This window comes from Phoca vitulina, unplaced genomic scaffold, assembly GCF_004348235.1.
Source record: "Phoca vitulina isolate PV1807 unplaced genomic scaffold, GSC_HSeal_1.0 scaffold19, whole genome shotgun sequence".
NCBI lineage: Eukaryota > Metazoa > Chordata > Mammalia > Carnivora > Phocidae > Phoca > Phoca vitulina.
Genome location: NW_022589722.1, coordinates 14,638,652 through 14,662,976, shown reverse-complemented (window position 1 = coordinate 14,662,976; position 24,325 = coordinate 14,638,652). Strand labels below are relative to the sequence as shown.

The 24,325-nt window shown below is 38.8% G+C and overlaps 1 protein-coding gene across 3 annotated transcripts in view; it reads right to left on the bottom strand.

Annotated features, from left to right (window-relative positions):
- Positions 1-24,325, bottom strand: part of ANO4 (anoctamin 4) — a 350,573-nt gene that overhangs the window by 101,351 nt on the left and 224,897 nt on the right. For all 3 annotated transcript variants that reach the window (XM_032416461.1, XM_032416459.1, XM_032416460.1), the window contains one exon: positions 7,155-7,261. In XM_032416461.1, the coding sequence (XP_032272352.1) occupies positions 7,155-7,261 (107 nt within the window). The remainder of the gene's footprint in view (positions 1-7,154; positions 7,262-24,325) is intronic.

Below are 24,325 nucleotides of genomic sequence, written 5' to 3'. Positions count from 1 at the left end.
AGTCTGGGCATGCTTTACCTACATTCTCTGCTCTGGGTCTCACAAAACCAAAGGGAAGGTTTGAGCTAGACTGCATTCTTACCTGGAGGTTCAACTAGGAAAGGATCCACTGATTATTGACAGAATTGATTTCCTTGCAGCTGCTATGTTCACGACAACTTGCTACTTCAAAACCAGCGAGAGGGAGGGAGTCCCTGTTGCTGCAAGTTTCTGAGCTGGGGGCAAGCCTAAACACTCTTTTAAAGGGCTTGCCTGATTAGGTCAGGCCCACCCAGGATGATCTTCCTTTTGATTAAGTCAAAGTCAAACTGATTAAGAACTCTTTCACATCTGGAAGATCTCCTAAACTTTTCCAAGTAATGTAACATAATCACAGGAGTGACACAATCACTTTTGCAATATTCTATTGGTTAAATGTAAGCTATAGTTTCTACCTACACTTAAGGGAAAGGAATTACACAGGGCATGACTAAATGGGAAGTCACCTTGGGTGTGTTCACCATAGGGTTTATAAATTTTTTCAAAGGAATAGCTTTTGGTTTCATTTATTTTCTCTATTTTTTCTGTTTTTTATTTCTTCGATTTCTTCTCTTTTATTATTTCATCTACCTACCTTCTTTTTCTTTTTCTTGTTTCTTAAGGTGGAAGGGAAGGTCATTAATTTGGACATTTCTTTTCAGATATAGGCATATGGTACTATAAATTTCTCCCTAAGTACTGTACACTTTTTGATATATTGTTTTCATTTCCATTGAGTACAACATACTGATTTTTCTTTTGATTTCTTCTTTCACTGAGGAGTTATTTAAAAGGTATTAGTTTTAAATATCTGTAAAATCTTGAGATCATCTTCATATTAACATCAAATTTAATTCCACTGTGGTCAAAAAACATACTCTCTATGTATGTTTTTTAGGTATATAAAGAGACTTGAATCTCTTTAGATTTATTAAGTCTTGTTTTATGTCCCCAAACATGGCCTATCTTGGTTATGTTCTATGTGCACTTGAAAACAAAACAAAACAAAACAAAACAAAACAAAACAAAACAGGTATTCTGCTGTTGTTGGGAGTAATCTAAAAGATCAATTATGTTCACTGATAAAGTTGTTCAGGTTTTCTAACCCTTACTGATTTTCTATTTATTCTATTAATTACTGACAAAGAAGTACTTAAATATCCAACTATAATTGTGGAGTTGTCTATTTCTCTTTTCAGGTTTCAGTTTTTGCTTCATGTAGTTTGAAGCTCTAGGCTTTTAGGATTGTTACATCCTCCTGATAAATTGCCTGAATTTACTTTTATCCCTGGTAATATTCTTTGCTCTGAAATCCATTTTGTCTGATATCAATATAGCCACTTCAGCTTTATTTTGGTTAAGCATCTCATATAACTTTTTTTTTTTTTTAAGATCTTATTTATTTATTTGACAGAGTGAGAGACAGCGAGAGAGGGAACACAAGCAGTGGGGGAGTGGGAGAGGGAGAAGCAGGCTTCCCGCCGAGCAGGGAGCCCGATGCGGGGCTCGATCCCAGGACCTTGGGATCATGACCTGAGCCGAAGGCAGACGCTTAACAACTGAGCCACCCAGGCGCCCCTCATATAACTTTTTTGAACACCTTTTACTTTTAACCTATTTGTGTCTTCAAAGTTTCTTGCAGGCAGCAAAGAATTTAGGCCTTGATTTTTTACTCAGTGTATTAACTTCTGAATTTTGGATTGGGATCTTTAGAACATTTATGTTTAATGCTCTGTGAATTATGAGGTGTTCCAATTTCACTGGAAATCCTTTGGGGTTGTTCTTTCACTGGCTTTGGGTAGTTTCCTAATACACATGCACTAATTAGTACTCTGCTAAATACTTAAGGGGGGCCCTCTGATGATCTTCAGGGTTCTCTCTTGGTGGAACTTTCTGCTTTTTGGTACTTTGTTCTGTGAACTCTAACTGCCTTGGTTTCCTTGGACTCTTAGCAACATCTTCTCAATTCAGGGAGTCTACCAGGTTCTGCCTGGGTTCTCCCTCCCTAGGCTGCCACCTAGAAACTATGTCAAAGTAGTAAGCTGATGTAATCATGGCACTCACCTCATTTGTTTTCTGTCTCTCAGGGATCTCTATTTTTGGCTGCCCACCATTCAGTGTCTTGAAAAGAATAGTCTCCTACACTTTTTTTTTTCTGTTTTTCCTTTGATTATTTCAGGTGGGAGAGTAAATCTTGTGCCTGTTACTCCATCTTGGCCAAAGTGGAAGTTGAATGCGTTGGTCTTTAAAGTGTCTTTCAGGTCAAGAATTATGCTGCTTCCTAAAATGTACCTCAAGGATGATGACTAGAAGGATGTCTCTCAAGTGGCTAATAGGGGAATGCTCCCTACACTTAGATCCTGATTAGAGTCCAGAAGCTTAGTCTCACTGGAAAATGGAACATGCACTGATTCACTTTTTACTGATGCAGGGTCAATCAATGTTTAGGTACATTTAATCACAGTAATACAGTAATGTGTTTTAAGATGACTGACATTAACACTAAATGTCCAAGAAAAACGTGAAATGCAAATATCTGTAGGGCTTTTGTATTTTGTCTGGCAGGCAGGAGGCCCTCAATAAATACCTTTGTAATGAATGGATAAATGATTATGTGGAAAGCTCTGATTGCCTGGAGTCTCTATTGAGAAATACACATATCTCATCAATAAACTGAATTTCAAACATCTCAGATATTAGAAAAAAACAGAATTCACAGGGACCTAATAAGAGACTCTGATGATGACCCCCGTAAGTTTATCATAATTTATCAAAATCCTGCAAAGTGAGAAAGTAGTTAATATTTGAAATCTACCACTTCACTAACTTCCCCTTTGAGCACCAATTTTGAAAATACAAGTCAATTTCAAAATTTATTTTATGTACTTATATTGTTAAATAAATCTATGCTGCTCTATTAATTGCTCTATTTTGAAAGTGGATTTCAACAGGTTTGATTTTCACAGTTGTAATAAATTCAGAGTGAATCCGGAAAACTTACATAGTGGTAGTTTACACTCCAGCAAAAAGTCCTTACAAATCATGTTTACAAATCAGTATTTTTGTGTTATCTCTAATCAATGTTGGGTCATGGAAGATGCCACTTTCAGATAGAGTTTCAGGTAGAAAATAACATTAGATAAATACTATTCTATCAATAAATTAAATTTTCTTCTAATATGTTATTTCTTTTATTTATGAAACCAAAGATGACAATGAAACATCAGGTCAACAAGCATTTATGGTTTTACTCCATATTTTTCAGCATAATGCCTGACCCTAGGTTAGTAATTTACTCTGTGATTGGTCACTTCTAATTAGATAGTTCTCCAGATCATCATTACCAATTTTTAAAGCACTGAACTGATGAATGGATAAAGAAGATACATACTATATATACATATGGTATACACACACACACACACACACACACACATCTACACACACAATGTAATATTACTCAGCCATAAAAAAAGAATGAAATCTTGCCATTTACAATGATATGGATAGAGCTACAGAGTATTATAATAAGTGGAATAGTAAAAAACAAATACCATATGATTTCAGTCATATGTAGAATTTAAGAAACAAAACAAATGGGCAAAGGGAGAAAAAACAAAGGGGAGGCAAACCAAGAAACAGACTCTTAACTATAGAGAACAAACTGATGATTACCAGGGGGGAGGTGGGTGGATGGGTTAAATTGGTGATGGGGATTAAGCAGTGCACTTGTTGTGGTGAGCACCGGGTGTTGTATGGAAGTGCTGAATCACTATATTGTACACCCGAAACTAATAAAACACTGTATGTTAACTAACTGGAACTTAAATAAAAACTTTAAAAAATAAAAGGCATTGGAGTTCTTGGATAGAATTCTCTTTCTTCCATCAAATGAGAAACTTTTATAAAGGTCATTTCTTACCAGTAACAATACAACACTTCCTGCATTCCTTTAGAATATTTACAAATCACTGTCTCCTTTTGTCTCCATCTTGACTACTTGTAAAAATAGCTCACATCTTGAGATGCAAAAGTTAAGTGCAATAATTGCTGAATGGCCACATTGTACACAATTTTTACTGTGTAAGGATGATGATGGTTGGACATTAATCATGTTTAAAAGATTTTCAATTCAGTTCAACAAGCACTCCTACTATATGCCAAAACTGTGCTAGGCAATGATGCTAGAAAGATGAATAAGGCAACTTATTTACAATGAAGGAGCTTATCGTCCAACTAGCGGTTTTTAGCTGCAGATTCTCAACACACTAATGTGTTATAATAAATTGTGAGGTGTGCTGCAAGTTATAGCATCAATATTAGTAAAGGCACTGTTTTTTATAAATTTGCATTTTATAAAATAATTCAGACTAGCTACTGCCATAATCATTTAACTTCATTTTTTTTTTAGCACTTTCATGATACAATGTTAACTGAAAAAGGTATGATAAAGTTAGTGTAGTATACCCTAAGTCTGTTAAAATTACATGGGCAAATGGGGGATAAATATGAAAAAAGTAATTAACATAATATTTAAATTATTTAGTACACCAAAATGTTAACAGTGGTTCTCTTTAGGTGGTAGAATTTTCATAATGTCATTGAAAATAAAGAATTCAAGATAATAAGAGTTGTACATGATTAATTATCAAATAAACACTCTAAAAGTAATTGCCATTGGAATTCATGGGAAGAGGGAAAAATTCCTTCAAGCTGGAATGGTCATGGAGGACTTTATAGAGAGGACGTGTCTCAAACATGGGTGATTGATGCAGAGAATATGAAGATATACCAATCCACAACCCCGTTCATGTTAAGAAAGATCTAAATCAGGTTTGATTTTACCATACCCACCTACATAAACTCTCACTGAACATATTATTTCAGGTGTATCCAGATTTGGATTAGATAGCTATCATTTTCTCTCTATTATATTTTAATTTATGCAGCTTGGGATCAAAGTAGTTTTGGCAGCTTCACATACGAGTGACTCACACTGAGCTTGCATTCAACTAAGCCTCTCAAGTCTGTTCCTCTCATGATGTTGTTGAGCAACAATTCTCCCACACTGTACCAGGGTAGTTGTTTTGCTGAATTCGAGTGTAGGACTTTACATTTACAAACCATTAAATGTCATCTTGTTGGATTTGCCTGAGATTTCCAGATCACTGAGATTTTTTAGGCTCCTGACTCCAATGACAAACATATTTAATGCATTCTTCCAGAGTCCACCCCACCTGAAAGCTTGATGGGCAGGCTGTTTAGGCCAAGTACCAGTTATCAATATATTTGCCCCTTAGCTCCAAGTACACTTTCATTGCCTACTTTGCAAAAATGGAGCTAGACCTTGTAAATCTTTCTCCTTTACCAGATCGTACAATGTTAAGCTTCGTCCGTAGAAGGCCCTGGAAAGACCTGGAGGAGGAAGTTTGTCTTCCTGGCACCAGTCTGCTCCCTCAGCAGGCTTCTGCAACACACGGCTTCTATGGCACCAACTTCCTACAGGGCGTGATGGCCAGGAGCACACGGCACCTCCCCAAGGGCAGGTATCTCCTTGAACAGCTTCACAGGGCAGTGCTGTTGGTGCAACACCTCCCAGTGAATGGCTTCCCTGGAACCCCTCTAGGCAGTTCCCCCTCCAGTACCCCCAGAAAACTGCCCTGCCACCTAGTGAACCACAGCTACACCACTTCCAACAGAATCTAGGTCTCAGCTTTGTGGGGAGAGTCTCTCTAGAAGTGGTAGCTGCCCCTAATATCTGCTGTATCTTTATTCTCTAGAGTTCTCCTTAACCTTTACTACCCAATCCCTGATTACTCCAATCCTCTCTCATAGTTTTTATATTAATATAAATATTTAATAATATATTTTATATTAAACTTTCTCTGTAAAAATCATGTGTGATTTTTTGTCTCCTGACTAGGTCATTATTCAAACTATTGATAAAAATCTTGTTTGGAAAGAGATAAGGACAAAGCCACCTGAATCCTCTTGATCTATGATAATCTGTTTAATAAGGGAGAAAATCTGGTAATATGGAAAGGTTCTCATAAAAATGCCCCAAATATAAATTATAAGTGTCCATCAATAGATGAATGGATAAATATGTGGTATATATACATACCCCCCCACACACAATGGAATATTACTCAGCCATAAAAAAAGAATGAAATCTTGCCATTTGCAACAACATGGATAGATCTAGAAGATGGACTGCTAAATGAAGTGAATCAGTCAGAGAAAGACAAATAGCATATGATTTCACTCCTATGTAGAATATAAGAAACAAAACAAAGAATAAAAGAGAGAAACCAAAAGACAGACTCTTAACTAAAGAGAACAAACTGATGGTTACCAGAGGTGGGAGTGGATGGGTAGGTGAAATAGGTGAAGGGAATCAAGGTATACTTATCAGGATGAGCACTGTGTACAGAACTGCTGAATCCCTATATTGTACACCTGAAGCTAAGATAACATTGTATATTAATTATACTGGAATTTAAAAAGTCAAATGAAAAATAAAATACATATATATGAATTATGGAAGCTGTTTAATGGGGAAGGTGATTATTTGGAGAATTTGCTCATGTGTGACAGCTTGTCTCTTCACTTGCCTAGAACAACTCCCCCTACCTCCTCCCCTGCCACCACCATCTTCCCACATCAGCCCCTTCTTTTCATCAGGTCTCAGTTCAAACCCCGGCTTCTCAGTGAAGCTTCCCCTGACCGCTTTATCTCAGCTTGAACTCACCATTTCAATTTTTTCATATTACTCACTGTATTTACTTATTTGTTTATTGTCGGCTTTTAACTTCTTGAATATATGCTCCAGGAGAGAACCATGCCCATCTCCCCAACATCCAGCCCAGTGCCTGGCACATAATAAGCATTCCATAAATATTTGTTGAAACTGAGAGAATTTCTCTATGATCTTAGGTAAATGAGGTAACATGCTATTTTAAAGAGATCTAAGAATGATATTAAGATTTTTACACTTGTGAGTTATCCATCAAGGGAGTAGAGATTTTATAAATGATGAGCGGTTCTAGAATTGATATAAACTTTATAAAACCAAAGGAAAAAAGTCTGTAATCCCCAAAATTAGATGTAGCTTGTTATACTAATATACTACTTACCAATTTTGTTTTTTCCTTCTTCATACTTTATTCTTTGTAAAATATGATGTACGATTCTACTTCTTGTGGCATTGTTGAAGAAAGTGTCTTTGTTGTGTATGATGAAGCTGCACACACATATTGAAAACACAAGCTGAAGGTTAACTGGAGATGATGAATCTAATCTTTGACATAATGTGGTATTACTCATACAGAGGTGTCTTCAATCAGTCACAGAGAGGATAGGTCTGGAACAGCATAAGAGAGCCCAGAGATCACACCAGGGGCAGGAGGCTCACACACCTCAGTAGTTTTGGTTCTTGGTCTCCTGAGCATTAACACAATTATGCCAGGAAGGAGCTGGAGCTAAATGCAATTTAGAAACCTTAAAATAAATTTTTTTCCTCAGTAAGGTCATTAGATAATTCAACTAAAAATGTATTTTGTTTTTATCTCCTCTCATCTCCCACCCCACCCCTTCCATGTCATAACCACCTGGTTTTTCAGAAATTTTAAGATGTGAAACTGGTTTGGGTGGTGGATATAGGAGTTAGGTAATAAGCTCTGGTCTGGCTCAGGGCCTCTCTCTGTTCTTTTCCCATGTTCCTTGCTTGATGGGACTCCTCTCCTAAAGCATATACTTAAAATTGCTTTCTTTCTCAGCCAGTGGATGACCCAGGGCTCACACACACACACACACACACACACACACACACCCAAGAAACTGGGTTTCCCAGTGGATACTCCTACCCTACTGACGACTGAGAGGGTTTAGGTGACAGAGCTTCCAGGACCACAATATCCGGCATGAAGTGGACAAATGGTACAACATTAGACATACTGTAAGTATAACTGCTTCATAAATTGTGAAGCTTATTAACTCAGCAAACTTTTATGAGGTACCTCCTAAGAGTGGGGACACTGTGCAAGGCATATCAACATTGGCAGCCACGGCCTTCAAAACCCAGCTCATAAGCCGCCTCCCCCAGTAGGCCTCCTCACCCCTCCAACTCCACTCCTCTCCCACAGAGTTCAGTATTCCCTCCTCTATGCTACTTCTTATCTTGTAAGCACATCGATTTATCAATTATTCTGTATTGTCACTTTTTTTCATTCATTCATTCATTCACTTTCATTCAGCAAATGTTTATTGAGGGCTCTGTCTAGGGTACTGATTACAGAGTGGTAAACAAAACAGATAAAATCTTTGTTCTTGAGAGGCTTACAGTCTAGCAGGAAAGACAAACCATAAATGAGATGAACATAATAGTGCAGCAGAGATGGGCAGAATCAACCTCCCTTTGCATGTCTGTATCCCACACAAGACTGTGAACTCATTCAGGAAGTTTGAATCATACTAATTTCTGTAGCCCCAGCATCTAGTGAGTGGCTGGTACAAATTATAGGTATATGTTTTTGAATAGCAGTAGTTGAGGGTCATTCGGATTTATGTTGGGAAAATTGCTATTAAATGTTTTTCTTCAAGAAGATGGATTCCCAGGAGTTGTCCAAATGTCAGGAGGAAGAGAGAAAACTGACCTAGAAAAGATAGTCCAGGCACGGGGTCTGGTTTGGGAACAGCGGGGAATGTGAGTTTGGGATAACATACAAAGTGGATAAAGGCCAGAGAATATGAAAATAAAATGCAATTCATGTGAGTTGATTCCCTGGAGAAGTATTTTCCTCTCACTTTTACTTCCCTAGGATTCTGTTATAGAATACTATTCTCAGAAAAAGTAATTTGACTTGGTGGATGAGAGATAAATGCTATGTGAGTGAATGAGGAAGCTGCAGAGTTTAGTTGGTATTTTCTTTCGGTTTTTCTGAAAACATTTTATTTCATCAGAGGGAGAGAGGAAAACCGAAAGTTACACTGAATGCAGTTCCTTTTATTTTATCCTCCTCTGCTTTTTCACCTTATTTAAGACAGACCATTCCATTTTAATACCAAATAAAGATGCCATAAAGAAACAAATAAAAAAGCCCATTTTTGACTCACAATACCAGATGATAACTGAAAGCTCATAAGCATGACCATGCTTGACAGGACAATTCTGGCCTAAAAGCCCATGTCCCTCCACCGTTAAATGGTTTTCTGCTTTCTTCTCCTTTTACAGCACCACATTACATTCGGGAGCTCATGTAATAGTTCTCTATAATAAGCACTGCAGATGAGCTTCAAAATTTTGTTCTCCTCTTCCTTATATCTAGGTTGTACCTGGAGCCTGGAGATTCTATAGTGGGAACAAATATATAGGGCACGTGCCAGGCACTATTCTAAGCACTCCAGATATATTAACTCATTCAATCCTTGCAATAACCAGGACATAGTATTTTATAGCTCCATCTTACAGGTGAAGAATCAGAGAAGGTGAGTGATGCACCCAAAGTCACTCAACTAAGGGGGAGAGCCAGGATTTCAACTCAGGCAGTCTGGCTCCAGAGGCTGCCCTCTTACCCACTCCACTCACCTGTCTCCCTGTGCCAGAAGCTTCCTGACTCCTGGAGGCTGCCTCTCCTTGAGATTAGCCCAAGAGTTGCTCTGCCTGGAATGCTTTCCTTGCTTCCACTCATTCTTTGAGCCTCAGCTCAGGGCACATCTCACTCTAAGGGTCTTCCTTGATCCCCTTGCCCTCCCCCTGAAAAGTAATGTGGTGCTACAATAAGAGAAGGAGGGAGAAAATCATTTAATGCAGCTTTAAATTCTAACATTACCCCTCCTTCCCCTTAAGACTTTGAAGTGAGACAGTCAACAGAATAAACCCTAGTTTTGTCACTTACTATGTGCTATTGGGACTGTCCCTCAACTTCCCTGGATCTTGGTTTCCTCATTTATGAAATGGGGAGAACACTGTAATTACCCTCATAGCATTTTTGTAGAATCAGGCGAGATGACAAGGATTGCAGAACCCCACTGTCCGGTGTTTAATAAGCTCTCAGAGTTAGCAGTCATCGTTGCTGTTGTTTCTATGACATCATATAGAAACTGTCTGCCTACATACCTGACTTCTCTGGATGAGCTTCTTGAGGGCAGGGACCAGCCATGCTCATCTCTGTATTCTCAGCACTAGTACGGGGCGTGGCACATGAGCAGCCCTTACAATTGGCTCAAATGAACTGACCTTCTGGAGAACACTTGCTAACATTGGGGGCTATGTGACTAAATATCATCTCCTTATACCTTGGCATCTACTTCTTCTTCCTGGAAATATTTCTACCCATTTCATCTTTCCAGCTATCACATGAACCATTCTCTCCACATTGCCAAAGGATTTTCATACATGGTGTGGAATAATCTCATTTTCTCTGTTACTCTTTCAAACTGAAGGGCTAAGAGAAGGCACAGTGATGATTCTTGGCATCATTGTTCTCAAACTTTCCTTAACCACTTAACCAAAACAACTTCCTTCAAATGAAATCACACATATATACGCATGCACACACACATGCACGATGTAAGCTGAGCTGTTCTGGCAAACATAAAACGTGGGGGCTCAGTCTCTGAGGTGTCAGCGCTCTGTGTAGGCTTAGAAACTCTGCTTTCATACATTACTGGTGGGTCAGCAAACTAGTAAAAATTCTTTAAGGGCCATTTGACCAAGTCCATCAAAATTATATATATCTTATATATATGTTTAGTTATAATAATATTAATAACTATATAGAATAATTACATTATATAATATATATACTTATCTTCTGGCCAGCAATTCTTTTAGAAGTTTATTCTACAAATACATTTACCCATGTGCAAAGTGGCATTAAGATAATAAAAAACCCTCATTATGGCATGGGTTACAATAGCAAAATTCAGTGGGAGTAAAGATAAATTATAGTATACCTCAACAATGAAATACTCTGCATCTGTAAAGAGATTAAGGGTGTTCAGTATAAATATAAGAAGATCTTCAAGATACTACAGGGGAAAACAAGGTTCAAAATAGTCACACAGCTATTTGTTGTTGCTGTTTTTTTTTTTTTTTAAGATTTTATTTGAGAGAGAGAGAGCAAACGGAAGGGGGGGGGGGGGGCAGAGGGAGAAGCAGACTCCCCGCTGAGCAGAGAGTCGGACATGGGGCTCAATGCCAGGACCCCAGGATCATGACCTGCAGCAAAGGCAGATGCTTAACTGACTGAGCCACTCAGGTGCCTCACAGCTATTTGTATCAAAGAGAAAAACATACATATATAAGGAAGTACATATAAATGTAATGATGTATTTATTTGCTTGCACATGCACAGGATGACTATGGAAAGGACACACAGACATCCAGAAATACTAGCTGCCTCTGGGGAGATCTAGGAGGCTGGAAAGGAAGGAAACTTCACTGACACACTCAGGAAATTTTTATCATATGTAAGTACTACCTATAAAAAAAAACATGAAATATTTTTTAAAAGAAATGTTTAAAGGGAAAATGCAATTTCTGTTCTAGGTGTGTTCTCTTCTTCGCCCTGAAGGATAAGGAGAGGAATGAACTGAATTGGCAGAGGAATAATTATGTGATTGAGGCTCTGCACATATATCTCCTTGTCCTACCCTTTGGAGTGGTTATGTAATATGCCCAAAGTCACACAACTGAGGAAGGATTTAAAACCCATCTGTCGGTTCCAAATTTTCCCATTCATCTGTAAAAGGAACTGCTGAGAGCACATGCTTGCCTGTATGCATGTGTGTGTGAATGGCACTTTCTGGATGCTTTCATCTGGCCCCATGAGGAAGGCCCTGCTGACCTGTCACCAAGTAATAGGCAAACCTGAGCCTGAAGTTCCTACAGATTCCCCTCTAGGGTCTCTACTCCTGCTTTCTCTGGAGGTCAGCAGCCCTCAATTTTCACTTGATGAGCCTCCCAATCTCCTCCATGTTAGGAAGGGCAAAAACTGGAAGAGAATATGCGATGAAATTATGTTTTAGCTACAGACTCCCTGAGGCTGTGGTTATTTGCATTCTGTTATATGTTTTCCTGCAGCCAGCCATCCATGGCAGTGTTGTAAAGTACTGTGATATGCTGGCTGTAAATTTTATGTAAATGTTCTGCTTGTTCTGTACAAAGAATTGTTCACTGAGAGTGCTACATGTAGAGGTGGGCAGTGGGTACAAGGGAATGTGGGTGTTATGCATGTATGTATTTTGAGTGAAGGTAATGAAAAGGTGGAAAGAACCTAGTTTTTCTCCTCAGAGGAGCCTCTATTCTTATTAGGTAAAATGAGAAACACACAAACATTCAAGGGTGTGAATTGGGGAAAGGTGTTCATTAGAGCCGGGTATAAAATCAGCTTATCATTAAATGCGTTACTTTTATTTTTTTTTTAAGATTTTATTTATTTGACAGAGAGAGACACAGCGAGAGAGGGAACACAAGCAGGGGGAGTGGGAGAGGGAGAAGCAGACTTCCCGCAGAGCAGGGAGCCCGATGCGGGGCTCGATCCCAGGACCCCGGAGATCATGACCTGAGCCAAAGGCAGACGCTTAACGACTGAGCCACCCAGGCGCCCCTAAATGTGTTACTTTTAAACAAATACCAACTCATGTTTTATTTTTTAAACTTTCCTCTTAGGCAATAGCTATTAAGATATGACTACACTTTCTTCACAATTAATTTAGTACAAATTATCTACAGTCCAGTGTTGTTGAATAGGAATTTCTGAGATAATGAAAATGTTCTTTATCTATGCTATCCAAAATGGCAGCCACTAGTCACATGTAGCTACTGAACATTTAAACTGTGGATAGCACAAATGAGAAAGTAAATTTTTACTTTTACTTAATTTTAACTGATTAAAATTAAAATATAAAGAGCCACATGTGGCTAGTAGATAGACAATTGCCTCAAATGTGAATGACAATTTGAGCATGTGGGCAAAGCCTCAATAATGGAATCCTTATCCTGCATCTCCCTTTGACTACAAAAACTGGAGGAGGAGAGTGAGTGAAAATGCCCTATAGGACTATGTACAGGTCATGGGTTCAAGTCTTCCTCTTCATTTTAGCTGTGTGGCTTTGGGGAAGTCAGTGAGTTTCTTTGGTACACAGTTACTTGTCAGGAAAATGAGGGTCATATGTCTTGGTTGCCCAAGGATGGGGTTAATCACAAAGTGAGACTATAAAGTATTGAGATAGATCATCAAACCTAGTTGGTAGGTGACTGGACAACTCAAACCCAACATGTCCCAAATAGAATTCTTGATCTATACCCTTGTAAGGTAATCTGCTTTCCCCCTCATCTTTTCCATCTTAAAAAAATGGCACTGTGACACATCCAATTTCTCAAGTCATAAACTTGAGATGCATCCTCTATCCTCTCTTTCTCTCATGTTCAATATCCAATCAAATTCTTTGAGTTCCTCTTCCCAAATGTTATCCTGAATCTTATCACCTTCTTTGCTTTGAAGTTGTTTCCAAGAGCACTGTAATAATTTCCTAACTATTCCAATTTCACTTTCTCCCATCAGTTCATTCTCTCTATAGCAAGGATCTTTTAAAACAAAATCTCATCCCTCTTCTGCTTAAAACTCTTCACCAACTTCCCATAGATTTGGAATAAAGCCTAAACTCCTTTCCATGGTCTACATGCTCCTGCTACATGGTCTGGTCCTGCCTACACCAATGCGCTTATTTCTTCTCTTCTTCCTCTTGCTCATTATAAACCAGCAACATTGCCTTTTGTTCTGCCCTTGAAAAAACCCAGCTTGATACTGTCCAGGGCTTTTGTTCATACAACTCCCAGGTTTTTGCACAACTTGTTTCTTTCCAACATTTGGGTCTCAACTTAAATGTCACCTTTAATACCTTAGCTAGGATAGTTACCCTCCTGTCCCTCAAGTCTCTCTCTCTCTCTTCTATTACCTTGTTTTATCTTTTTTTCTTATGTTTTACTTTCTGAACTTTTTTTTTTGGCGGGGGGGGGGAGATGTATCTACACGTTCATTGTCTGCCCACCTTCCCCTATGGAATGATTGCAACCAAATACTGACTCCACATGGGACCAGTGGAAGAACTGGCCAGCTTAACTCAGGACAACTGCTTAAATAAAAGAATCAGGAGCAAATAAAATGTGTTTTAAGTTAATTTTGTGATAGAATCTTATGTAGCAATGGGTGACCAATATGCGAGTCTTTTCTGATGGCTAAAGTTGTATTATTTCATAATACAAAAAGAATAGTGAAATCTAATGCTTTGAAAAATATTTCAGAAAACTTTCTCAATTAGACTTTTAAATAGAGATTTATTTTTTAACAAGGAGAAGCAAAGGTGATACAGTTAACTGTCACTTAAATTATGTCCTCAAATTAATGAAAATCTAAGTAGGAACAAAGCAACCAATTAATTTTTTATGTGACAAGGCCTATTTTGAGAGTTTTTTTGGGCTTTAGGTACCGCAATGCAATAACTAACTTCTTATCTTAAGTGTAGCTGTTATGAGTAAAAGGATGAGATAACTATCAGACCAAATATATAATATACATAATATTTAGAGTTCTGACCGTTTGGTAAAGATTTTAAAGCCTCTTCATAGGATTAAGGCGATAAAGCTGCTGAAATACAAAGCAACGTGAGACATTTTTCTTATTCCATTGGTCATTTCTAATTGTACTTCATGACATGTCTTTTCTATTTGAACATTATTAAATACAAATTAAGCAATACTTGCTCTTGAGACTTCCAGGTAAAGATGGGAAATTAAACACTTGCATTTAATTTGGCTCTCAAGGCCTCATGAAAATAACATTAATGTGTGTGTGTTTACTTTTTTAAAAAAATATTTTATTTATTTGAGAAAGAGAGAGAGAGAGCACACAAGCAGGGGGAGAGGCAGAGGGAAAGTGAGAAGCAGACTCCATGAGCAGGGAGCCCTATGCGGGGCGGTGTGTGTTTACACATAAATTTTACCTTGAGGTATAAACTCTCAAGGAACAAAGCCCAAAGCAGCAGCAAAAAGATGTTGGAATGTGAGAAGCAGACAAACAGGTAGTAACAGACTTTAGCAGATTCCTAAACCAGCTCTGGGCAAGACCAAGAACAGTCATATTTAGACTACAATACAACATCTCACAAAATTTTAGAACTAGGGCATCAGTGGCCTCTAGAAGCCGGGTGAAGGGGATGCTAAAATAAGTACTGGTTGAAAGCTGCTTAGGAAGAAGTTAGATCCTGAGATCTTCACCTGTACTTTAACAGAAGCCTGGAGAGTTGCGTTTTGTTTTTTGTGAGGATTTTTTTTTTTTTTTTTTTGCATAGGGTAATAATACAGCCCCTGAAGTATAAACATCAGACATGGTTAGGGGTAGAGGAACCATAGCGAAAACTGGAGGACCAAGTGAATGTTTGCATTCTGGATGCCAAGATTCCCAACTGTCTTCATCCGCTTAGGCTCCAGAACATTGGCAGCCAGGTTTTGACTTTCCAGACAGGACACTAGCAGAGACTTCTCTGGGAAATCTGACCGGTTTAAGATGAAATATCTGAAGAGGGAGAGATTAGAGACTCCAAAATGAACCCCGCCCCCCAGCCATTTCCCTTCAACAAAACTACCAGTTGATAACCCCATCCATTACTCTGAAATTGTACTGAAGTTTTACATTTCCTATTCTTTAACATGGACAGTCAGCCAAAGATTACTGGGTATCTGAAGAAATTCATTAACGAAAGAGAATAATAAAGACAGTAAAAAATAAACAGAAACATGTTAGAGGATATTAGACTATGTGGAGTGATCAAACATTAAAAAAATACCATTATGCTCAGAAAGTTAAGATATTTTAATTGTGAAAAAAGCTCAAAATAGGATTTTAAAAAGCCAGAACATTATGAAAATTAAAATAGCCCTTGCAAATTAAAACAAAATGATAGCACAATTTAAAAACTTAATAGAAGCATTTGAAAATAAGTTGAAATCTTCCAGAAAATAAGTTGGGAAAAATCTCCTAGAGCAAAAATTTGCAGATTAACAAAAAGGAGAGAAAAGACAGACATGAGAGGATCAGCTAGGAAATCTATAAAGAAAAAAGGGATAAATCATGTGCAAAATTCAAAAATTATTCAAGAAAATGTCCCTGAACTGAAAAAGAGTATTCAAGTTGAAAGGGTCCAGGGATGATTCAATAACACAAATGAACACAGAGCTACCTCAAGATATGTTACTGTGATATTTCAGAACACTGGGGACAAAGAGAAAACCATACAAACTCACACAGAGGAGAAAACAGGTTACAATAGAGAGAATTAGGAATTGGAACGTTTCTGAAGTCCCAAGTAGCAATACTGAGTTTTGGAATCAAAGGAACAAGACCTTCAAAATTCTGAGGGAAAAGTATTTATGATCAAACAATCATAAAGAGTGAAACACAATAAATATGTGTACTCTAGCTGCTATAACAAAGTACCACAGATTGGGTGGCTTAAACAAAATAAATTAATTTTCTACACTCTGGAGGAAGAAGCTGCCTCAAGCCTAGATGGAATTACTTCTTATAAACCCAAAAGATTGCAGGCAAGAAAAGGAGGAGGAAAGCTGCAGGAGAGAAAAGAGGACAAGAGAAAAAAGTGGTATCTTGGACTTGCTAGCAGTTCAGACCAGTCCTAAATTATCTCCATCTTTAGCAATGGACAGAGAAAATCAACATATATAGAATGCACATACAGCAAAATTATCTATTCATATATCAGGTACATTTATTATTAATAGGCAAATTTATTGAACATTTACCATAGGCATTTATATAGTGTGCTAATTTTCACATTGCACGGGTAGTATTAAGTATCCCAATTTACAGATAAAGAAACTGAAGCTCAGAATGATACTGCTTGTGAACTGCAGCGCTGGGATCCGGGGCCCAGGTCTCACAGACTCCAGAGCCTGTGTGAGCTCAACCACTAAGCCTTAAGGACAGACACTGTGATTCATTCATCCTTGTCCAGCCCTACACAGTGCCTGTCACAGAACTGGTACTTGATGCTGATTGAACTGAAATGGATATTCAGGATGAAAATATGAAAGCACTGCCGTATTTACATTTATTAGAGATCACTGTTATTTCCCATTCAAAAGTGAGCCAGAATGAAGAGGAAATCATTTAAAAAAAAAAAATCTGTAAAAACAATTTGGAAACCTAGTGATTTCCTAATTAATCCTCAGAGCAGAAAAATCCAATTTAGAATAACCCAGGCCTCAGCTCTCTACTAATTAGGGTGCTACTGTAATTGAGTCAATAGTTAAGGTTTTGCCTGACTTACTAAGGCAATTATCACTGCATAAATTGATCATTCAGTGACTCATCCGTGGCTATTGTCTTAGTCTGGTCTTGGTCATGGGTCTTATTTTTATATTCCCTTATATTGGAGTGGAGTAGGACTGAGTGCTAACCAAAGGGACAGATCTACTTTCTTGCAGTTCATCTATATTGCTGTGGTCAGCAAACACCTAGAAACTCTGACAAGTATCCACAAAAATTGAAAGTTGGTAAAAATTTATTCTCCATAATTCCCTGGTCTTTTTTCTTTTTTGACATCCCCCTCCCCATCTTTTTTTTTTTTTTAATTTATTTATTTGAGAGAGAGAGAATGAGAGAGAGCAAGCACATGAGAGGGGGGAGGGTCAGAGGGAGAAGCAGACTCCCTGCCGAGCAGGGAGCCCGATGCGGGACTCGATCCAGGGACTCCAGGATCATGACCTGAGCCGAAGGCAGTCGCTTAACCAACTGAGCCACCCAGGCGCCCTCCCCCTCCCCATCTTAGTGAGATCCTTTATCTATCCCTGCTTAGCCAAAGTGCTCCCTCTTAGCTCTTCCTTCCTCCTCTTATTTTTTTTTTTTAAGATTTATTTATTTGAGAGAGAGCGCGAGCATGAGCAGGGCTGGAGGGGAGGAGAAGGAGAAGCAGGCTCCCCACTGAGCAGGGAGCCCGACGTAGGGCTCAATCCCAGGACCCTGAGATCATGGCAGGACCCTGAGCTGAAGGCAGACACTTAACTGACTGAGCCACCCAGGCGCCCCTCCTCTTCTTTATTTTTAGATCTCTAGAAAAGAGCTGATAAGCTTACTCATAATGGGTTATAAATGAAGAATAACATTAAAACTTTCATCTTTCCCAGGGACATTTATTTTAAATGCGGATGACTTTAGCCAAAGGATTAAATTTCACATTGTAAAACTCCAGGTATTAGAGGCTGTACAGTCATGGAGTTCTCTCTCAGCTCCCTCTTCTCTACCCTCCTCTGTAATGCTAGAGCAGGGACTCTGCCAACTACAGTTCTACTTGTGGCTGGCTCTCTGATGTTCTGCCAGTAGGGGGCACTACAGAGAGGGATTGGAAGGGGAACAACAACAGGTGAAGGGATCTGGTCTTTGCTGCTTGCCTAGTGTCCTGACAACATAGATCCAGCAGTGATTCTTCAGTCTCAAAGTCGCAGTTGGTTCCAATTTCCATCTTAAAAAAAAAAAAAAAACCCACCCCAAACTAGACTCACCACATTGTCCCACAGCCCAGAGGTACTAGCACCAGCAGGGCAGCATTTCCTCCTCAGAGGAAATGGGGGGTCAGCTCCAGCGGGCAACCTTCTCTCAGCTCGAAGCTTCTGATAAACCCAACTTCTTCCTTCAGACCCCCTAGCCCTAGGGGCAGTATCTTCTTCCCACACCTCCTGCAGTTAATATCTGTGGACTCAGTGCTCCCTTTATGATATTTTATTTCTCTGATACTTATTTAATGGATTCTCCACATTAACCTCTCCGCTGAAACAACTGCTAGGTTTCAGTTTTCCTGAGTGGAGCCTGAGAGGTCCAGGGAGCTAGAAAGAGAAACATCCTTCGGGAAAAAGGCCTTCTCTCTCTTTGAAATCATATACAACATAAACAACCATCTACCTATCCTGCTTGTTAATCTGACAGGAATATCACCGTGGTATCAAGATGGTTTCTGAATTTGAATTTTGAAATATTTCAATTCCAAGTCTAATTTCTACCCTACAGAGTTTTTCTCTCGTCTGCCTGTCTTTGTTAACTTGTATGGAAACTTTCTTTCCTAAAAATATGGAGGGTGTTCAAAACAAAGCAAAACAGTGCAAGACGTCATCCGAACCCTAGGTAGAGCTATAGACTAATGTGCTATATAAATGTGACAGGACAAAATAGTATTAACATAACGTATTCCTGGGTAGATTCCCAATTTGCTGCTTTTCTTAAAGATGATACATTCCTACCCATTATCATGGACTTGCAGTCCCTCTTTCTGGGGAGAAGTACGATTTCCCATCCCATTTCAGTGCTTGGCCCTAAGACTTGTTTTGACCAATGGAATATGAGCAGAAGTGATTATGGCACATCTGAGCAGAAATTTTAAGAGCCAATGTGTGGCTCTACCATAACTTTTTCCCTCTGTCATGAGAATGCACGTCTTAGGTATAGGTTGCATCTTCAACCAATATCACATAAGAAAGAAAACATGTAAAGCAGAGTATCAGCTGGCCCACAGCTAATATATTATGTGAGCAAGAAATAAGTAAGACGCTTTGAGTAAGACATGGGGATTTGAGGGATGTTAGTGTAGCAGAACCTAGCATAATCTGACTGGCACAGTCTCTCACCCAACAAAGGCAATCCTGTAATTTATGGCTTAATTTACTCTGTCCTGAAGAGGATGGATTTTTTTTTCTTCTTCCTTGTGGAGAAGCTATGCCAGTCCACGTAACAAAGTGATGGGAGAGAGGGGTAAGGCTTATGGGGAGGAGAGGAATGAAAAGCCGTGGACGCTTCAGTGGAGGAGAGATACTTTTGTCAGAGATAGTAAGGGAGGGTGTGAAGGAAGAAGAAACGATGATAACAAGTGGTTGCTGAGACCATGTACTTGGCTTTTTTGTGTCCTTTGAGAAACTTGAATAAAAACTGGAAATCCCTTCTAACTACTTTTGGCTGCTGAATTGTGCTTTGTGCAACACCAGAGATATGGAAACAAATAACTGGGGTACAATATAATCACTGCTGTAATCACAGTATTTACAAAGGCTAATGGGCCCAGAAGTCGAACGCCATCTGCATGAGACACGAGGGGTTTCGCAAAGATGACAACATCTGAACTAGTTCCTGAGGGAAGAACAGGCTTTCACCAGATAGTGAGAGGGAAGAGCACACCTTAGGAACACATAACAGGAGTCCCAGGATAGGCAGGTAGCCTCCAGTGCTGCGTGGTAGGAACTTTTGGCACATCCAGCCTAGGAGGCTGGGAGGAGGGGAGAAAAGCAGTTTTGTGTGCCATGCCCTAAGGAGTCTGAACTTGATCCGAAAGGGCTTAGGAAACCCTTGAAAGCTGTTAAGCAAGGAAGCAATGCAACCACATGTGGCAGTGCGTTTTATTCACTGCTAAGGGATGAGGGAGGGTGGAAATCCAAGGTACTCTCCTTGTCAACCTGTGGGCTGTGAATTCTTGGAGGAAGGGTATACTAATTGTACAAAGGTGCTGTATGAGTTAGTGGTAGGAGCCCTGCGTGTGCCCCAGCTACATGGGTGTGGTGGATATGGGAGTGGGGAAAGATGAAGGAGTTGAGCAGACTTCTAATTGTTCATGCAAGAGTTGGTGGCCACTTTGACTAAGGCACTGGCAGTGAGGTCGGAAAGGAGGAACTAGGACCAAAAGGACTGAGTGGTAATGGTGGACAATGAGGAAGAGGATAGTGTCAAGGTTGGTCAACATGCAGTGGTGACACCATTAATCAGGAGTGGAAAACACAAAATTGATGTTGTGGGTGTCGTACTGGGGGTGAGAAAAGTGGGAATTGAGAAGAATCAAATTTATTCCCAGGGATAAAGACATTTCTAAGACATGGTTCTGAATTATCAGTCATTTGTTGAATAAAGTACTATTCACAAAGGCCCCAGGTTTAACTCCTGTCCCCCACCCCCCGCAGTGCCATTCTCAGATGTAAGATGCACCCTGTCCAGGCTCTGGATTTTAGAAGGCTCATAAATCAGCCTCCCCAGATGTACTGCTTCCCACAGGGTGAGGTATTGGCCAGGCCAAGAGGATGTGCCCACTTGCAGCCTACCTCCAAATCACCAAGCCATTTCTGGTCTTTGTGGACCTCTCAGGCCTACCTCCTAAAGACAGTTCTATGCTTACCAAGTAACCAAGATGTTTGCAGGGGACATGGACGGCACCTGGGCATGGGGCTTGGGTGTCCACCCACATGAGCCTGAGGCCACTCAGTGTGGGACAGAGCTGGGGACAGGAAGAGAAGAGGGCAGGCCATGAAGGTGGGGGGGGGAGGATGTTCCCCACACCCCACCAATGGAACAGATTTCTAAGAATCCTGAGAACTTAGACGTTCAGGTCTTTATGCAGGTATATTTGTCAAGGTAGTAAAAGAAACTGTTGTACTTGTTAACATGATTTGTTACTTTTAATTATTTAGACATATGGTCTATAAACTTCATTTGTACTCTTGCCCCAAGCCTTACAATTGTTATAAGCAGGTCTGCCCTTCCTTTAGATTCAAGAGTGTAGGTTTAAAAGAGATAAATCTATTGTCTTTCATCCCCAAATCCTAATGAAGATAAATATGGGAGCTTGGGTTTGAGTATGCTAGCAGAGTAGGTAAGAGTGAGCTCGTGGAATCTGTTCAGGAGGATTTCCCACTTCTGCCAGCTCTGTAACTCCGATAACTGACTAACCCTCTCTGTTCCATTTCTCCATTTCTAAATGGATATGACAATACTACTAGTCTCATGAATTACCTGATGTCTAGTGAGTGCTTGATGAATGATAGCTGTGGTATCTTGGAAAGAGCATGGGTTTGGCAGATTTGGGTTCTAATCCCAAAGTTTGCTTGTTACTGTGTAGCCCTGGGTAAAGTACTTAACTTCTCTCTGAGTCTGGGTTCTACCTTTTATAAAGTAAGGATAATGAAATTATGCATAGCTGGGTTATTGCAAATAAAACAATGAATGAAGAACAGGCAGCACAGAGCTCCCCTACTGATCTCCCTTGTTCCTCCGGACCATTGTTCCAGATGATGTAATGCACAGTGTGATTATTCAACATGCAATCCACCCACAAATGCAGTCCTAGTCCCCTTGCTTCCTTTATTATATGGAAATTTGGCAAAACTTCCCTTTTCCTATAAATGCTTTAAATTGCCTTTCTACCATTTTGTGAGTAAAACAGTATCTTTCCAAATTTAATATGCTCCAGTTTAAAATTTAAGTTAAAAATATGTTCACATATATAAATATACATATGACCACAAAATAACATTCTCTACTACAGTGTAATACTTGGCACACAATACATTAAAAGTATTTGTTGAATGAATTGATGAAAGAAATTGAACATGATGCCAACAAATGGAAAGATATTCCATGCTGATGGACTGGAAGAATTAATATTGTTAAAATGTCCAAAGCAATCTACAGACTTGATGCAATTCCTATCAAAATACCAACAGCATTTTTCATAGAACTAGAACAAATAATACTAAAATTTGTATGGAACCACAAAAGACCCTGGATATCCAAAGCAATCTTGAGAAAGAAGAATGAAGCAAGAGGTATCATAATCCCAGATTTCAAGATATACTACAAAGATATAGTAATCAAAACAGTATGGTACCGGCATAGAAATAGATACACAGATCCATGGAACAGGACAGAGAATTCAGGAATAAACCTATGCTTAGATGGTCAATTAATCTACAATGAAGGAGGCAAGAATATATAATGGGGAAAAGACAGTCTTTTCAATAACTGATACAGGGTAAACTGGACAGCTACGTAGAAAAGAATGAAACTAGACTTTCTTCAACCATACACAAAAATAAACTCAAAATGGACGAAAGACCTAAATGTGACACCTGAAACCATAAAAATCCTAGAAGAGAACACAGGCAGTAATATCTTGGATATCAACCTTAGCAACATTTTACTAGATATCTCTCCTTGGGCAAGAGAAACAAGTGCACAAATAAACTATTGGGACTACACCAAAACAGAAAGCTTTTGCACAGCAAAAGAACCATCAACAAAATAAAAAGACAACCTACTGAATGGGAGAAGATATATCCAATAAGGGTTAATATTTTAAAATATATAAAGAACTGATACAACTTGATACCAAAAAACAAACAAAAAACCAAACCAAAATCAAACAAAAAAACCCCAACTAATCTGATTTTAAAATGTGCAAAGAACCCGAAAAGACATTTTTCCAAAGATATACAAATGGCCAACAGACACATAAAAGAGTACTCAACCTCACTCATCATAAGGGAAATGAAAATCAAAACTACAATGAAATATCACCTTACACCAGCCAGAATGGCTAGAATAAAAAAGACAAGATAAACAAGTGTTGGAGAGGATACGGAGAAAAAGGAACCCTCATGCACTGTTGGTGAAAATGTAGAAAACAGTATGAAGTTTCCTCAAAAAATTAAAAATAGAAATACCATATGATCCAATAATCCCACTACTAGATGTTCACCCACAGAAAACAAAAACACTAATTCAAAAAGATATATGCACCCCTATGTTTATTGCAGCATTATTTACAATAGCCAAGATACAGAAGCAACTCAAGTGTCCATCCATAGATGAATCAAGAGTTGATACACACACACACACACACACACACACACACACACACAGGAATATTACTCAGCCATAAAAAAGAATGAAACCTTGCCATTTGTGACAACATGGATCGACCTAGAGGGTATTATGCTAAATGAAATAATTCAGACAGAGAAAGACAAATACCATATGACTTCTCTAATATGTGGAATCTACAAAACAAAACAAATTAACAAAGAAACACCAAAAAAACCGACTTTTAAGTATGGAGAATGAACTGGTTGTTGCCATAGGGGAACGGGTAGGGGAACGGATGAAATAGTTAAAGGGGATTATGAGGTACAAACTTCCAGTTATAAAATAAGTAAGTCACAGATGAAAAGTATAACATGAGGAATACAGTCAACAATATTGTAATAATGTTATAAGGTGACAGATGGTGACTACACTTACCATGGTGACAGATGGTGACTACACTTACCATAACATATAGAATTGTTGAATCAGTACGTTGTACACCTGAAACTAATATTAGCATGTATGCTAATCATGCTTCAATAAAAATGTATTGTTGAATGAATGAGTTAATAAATGAAAAAACTATTTATAGGTGGATAAATGGAAAATAAAAATTT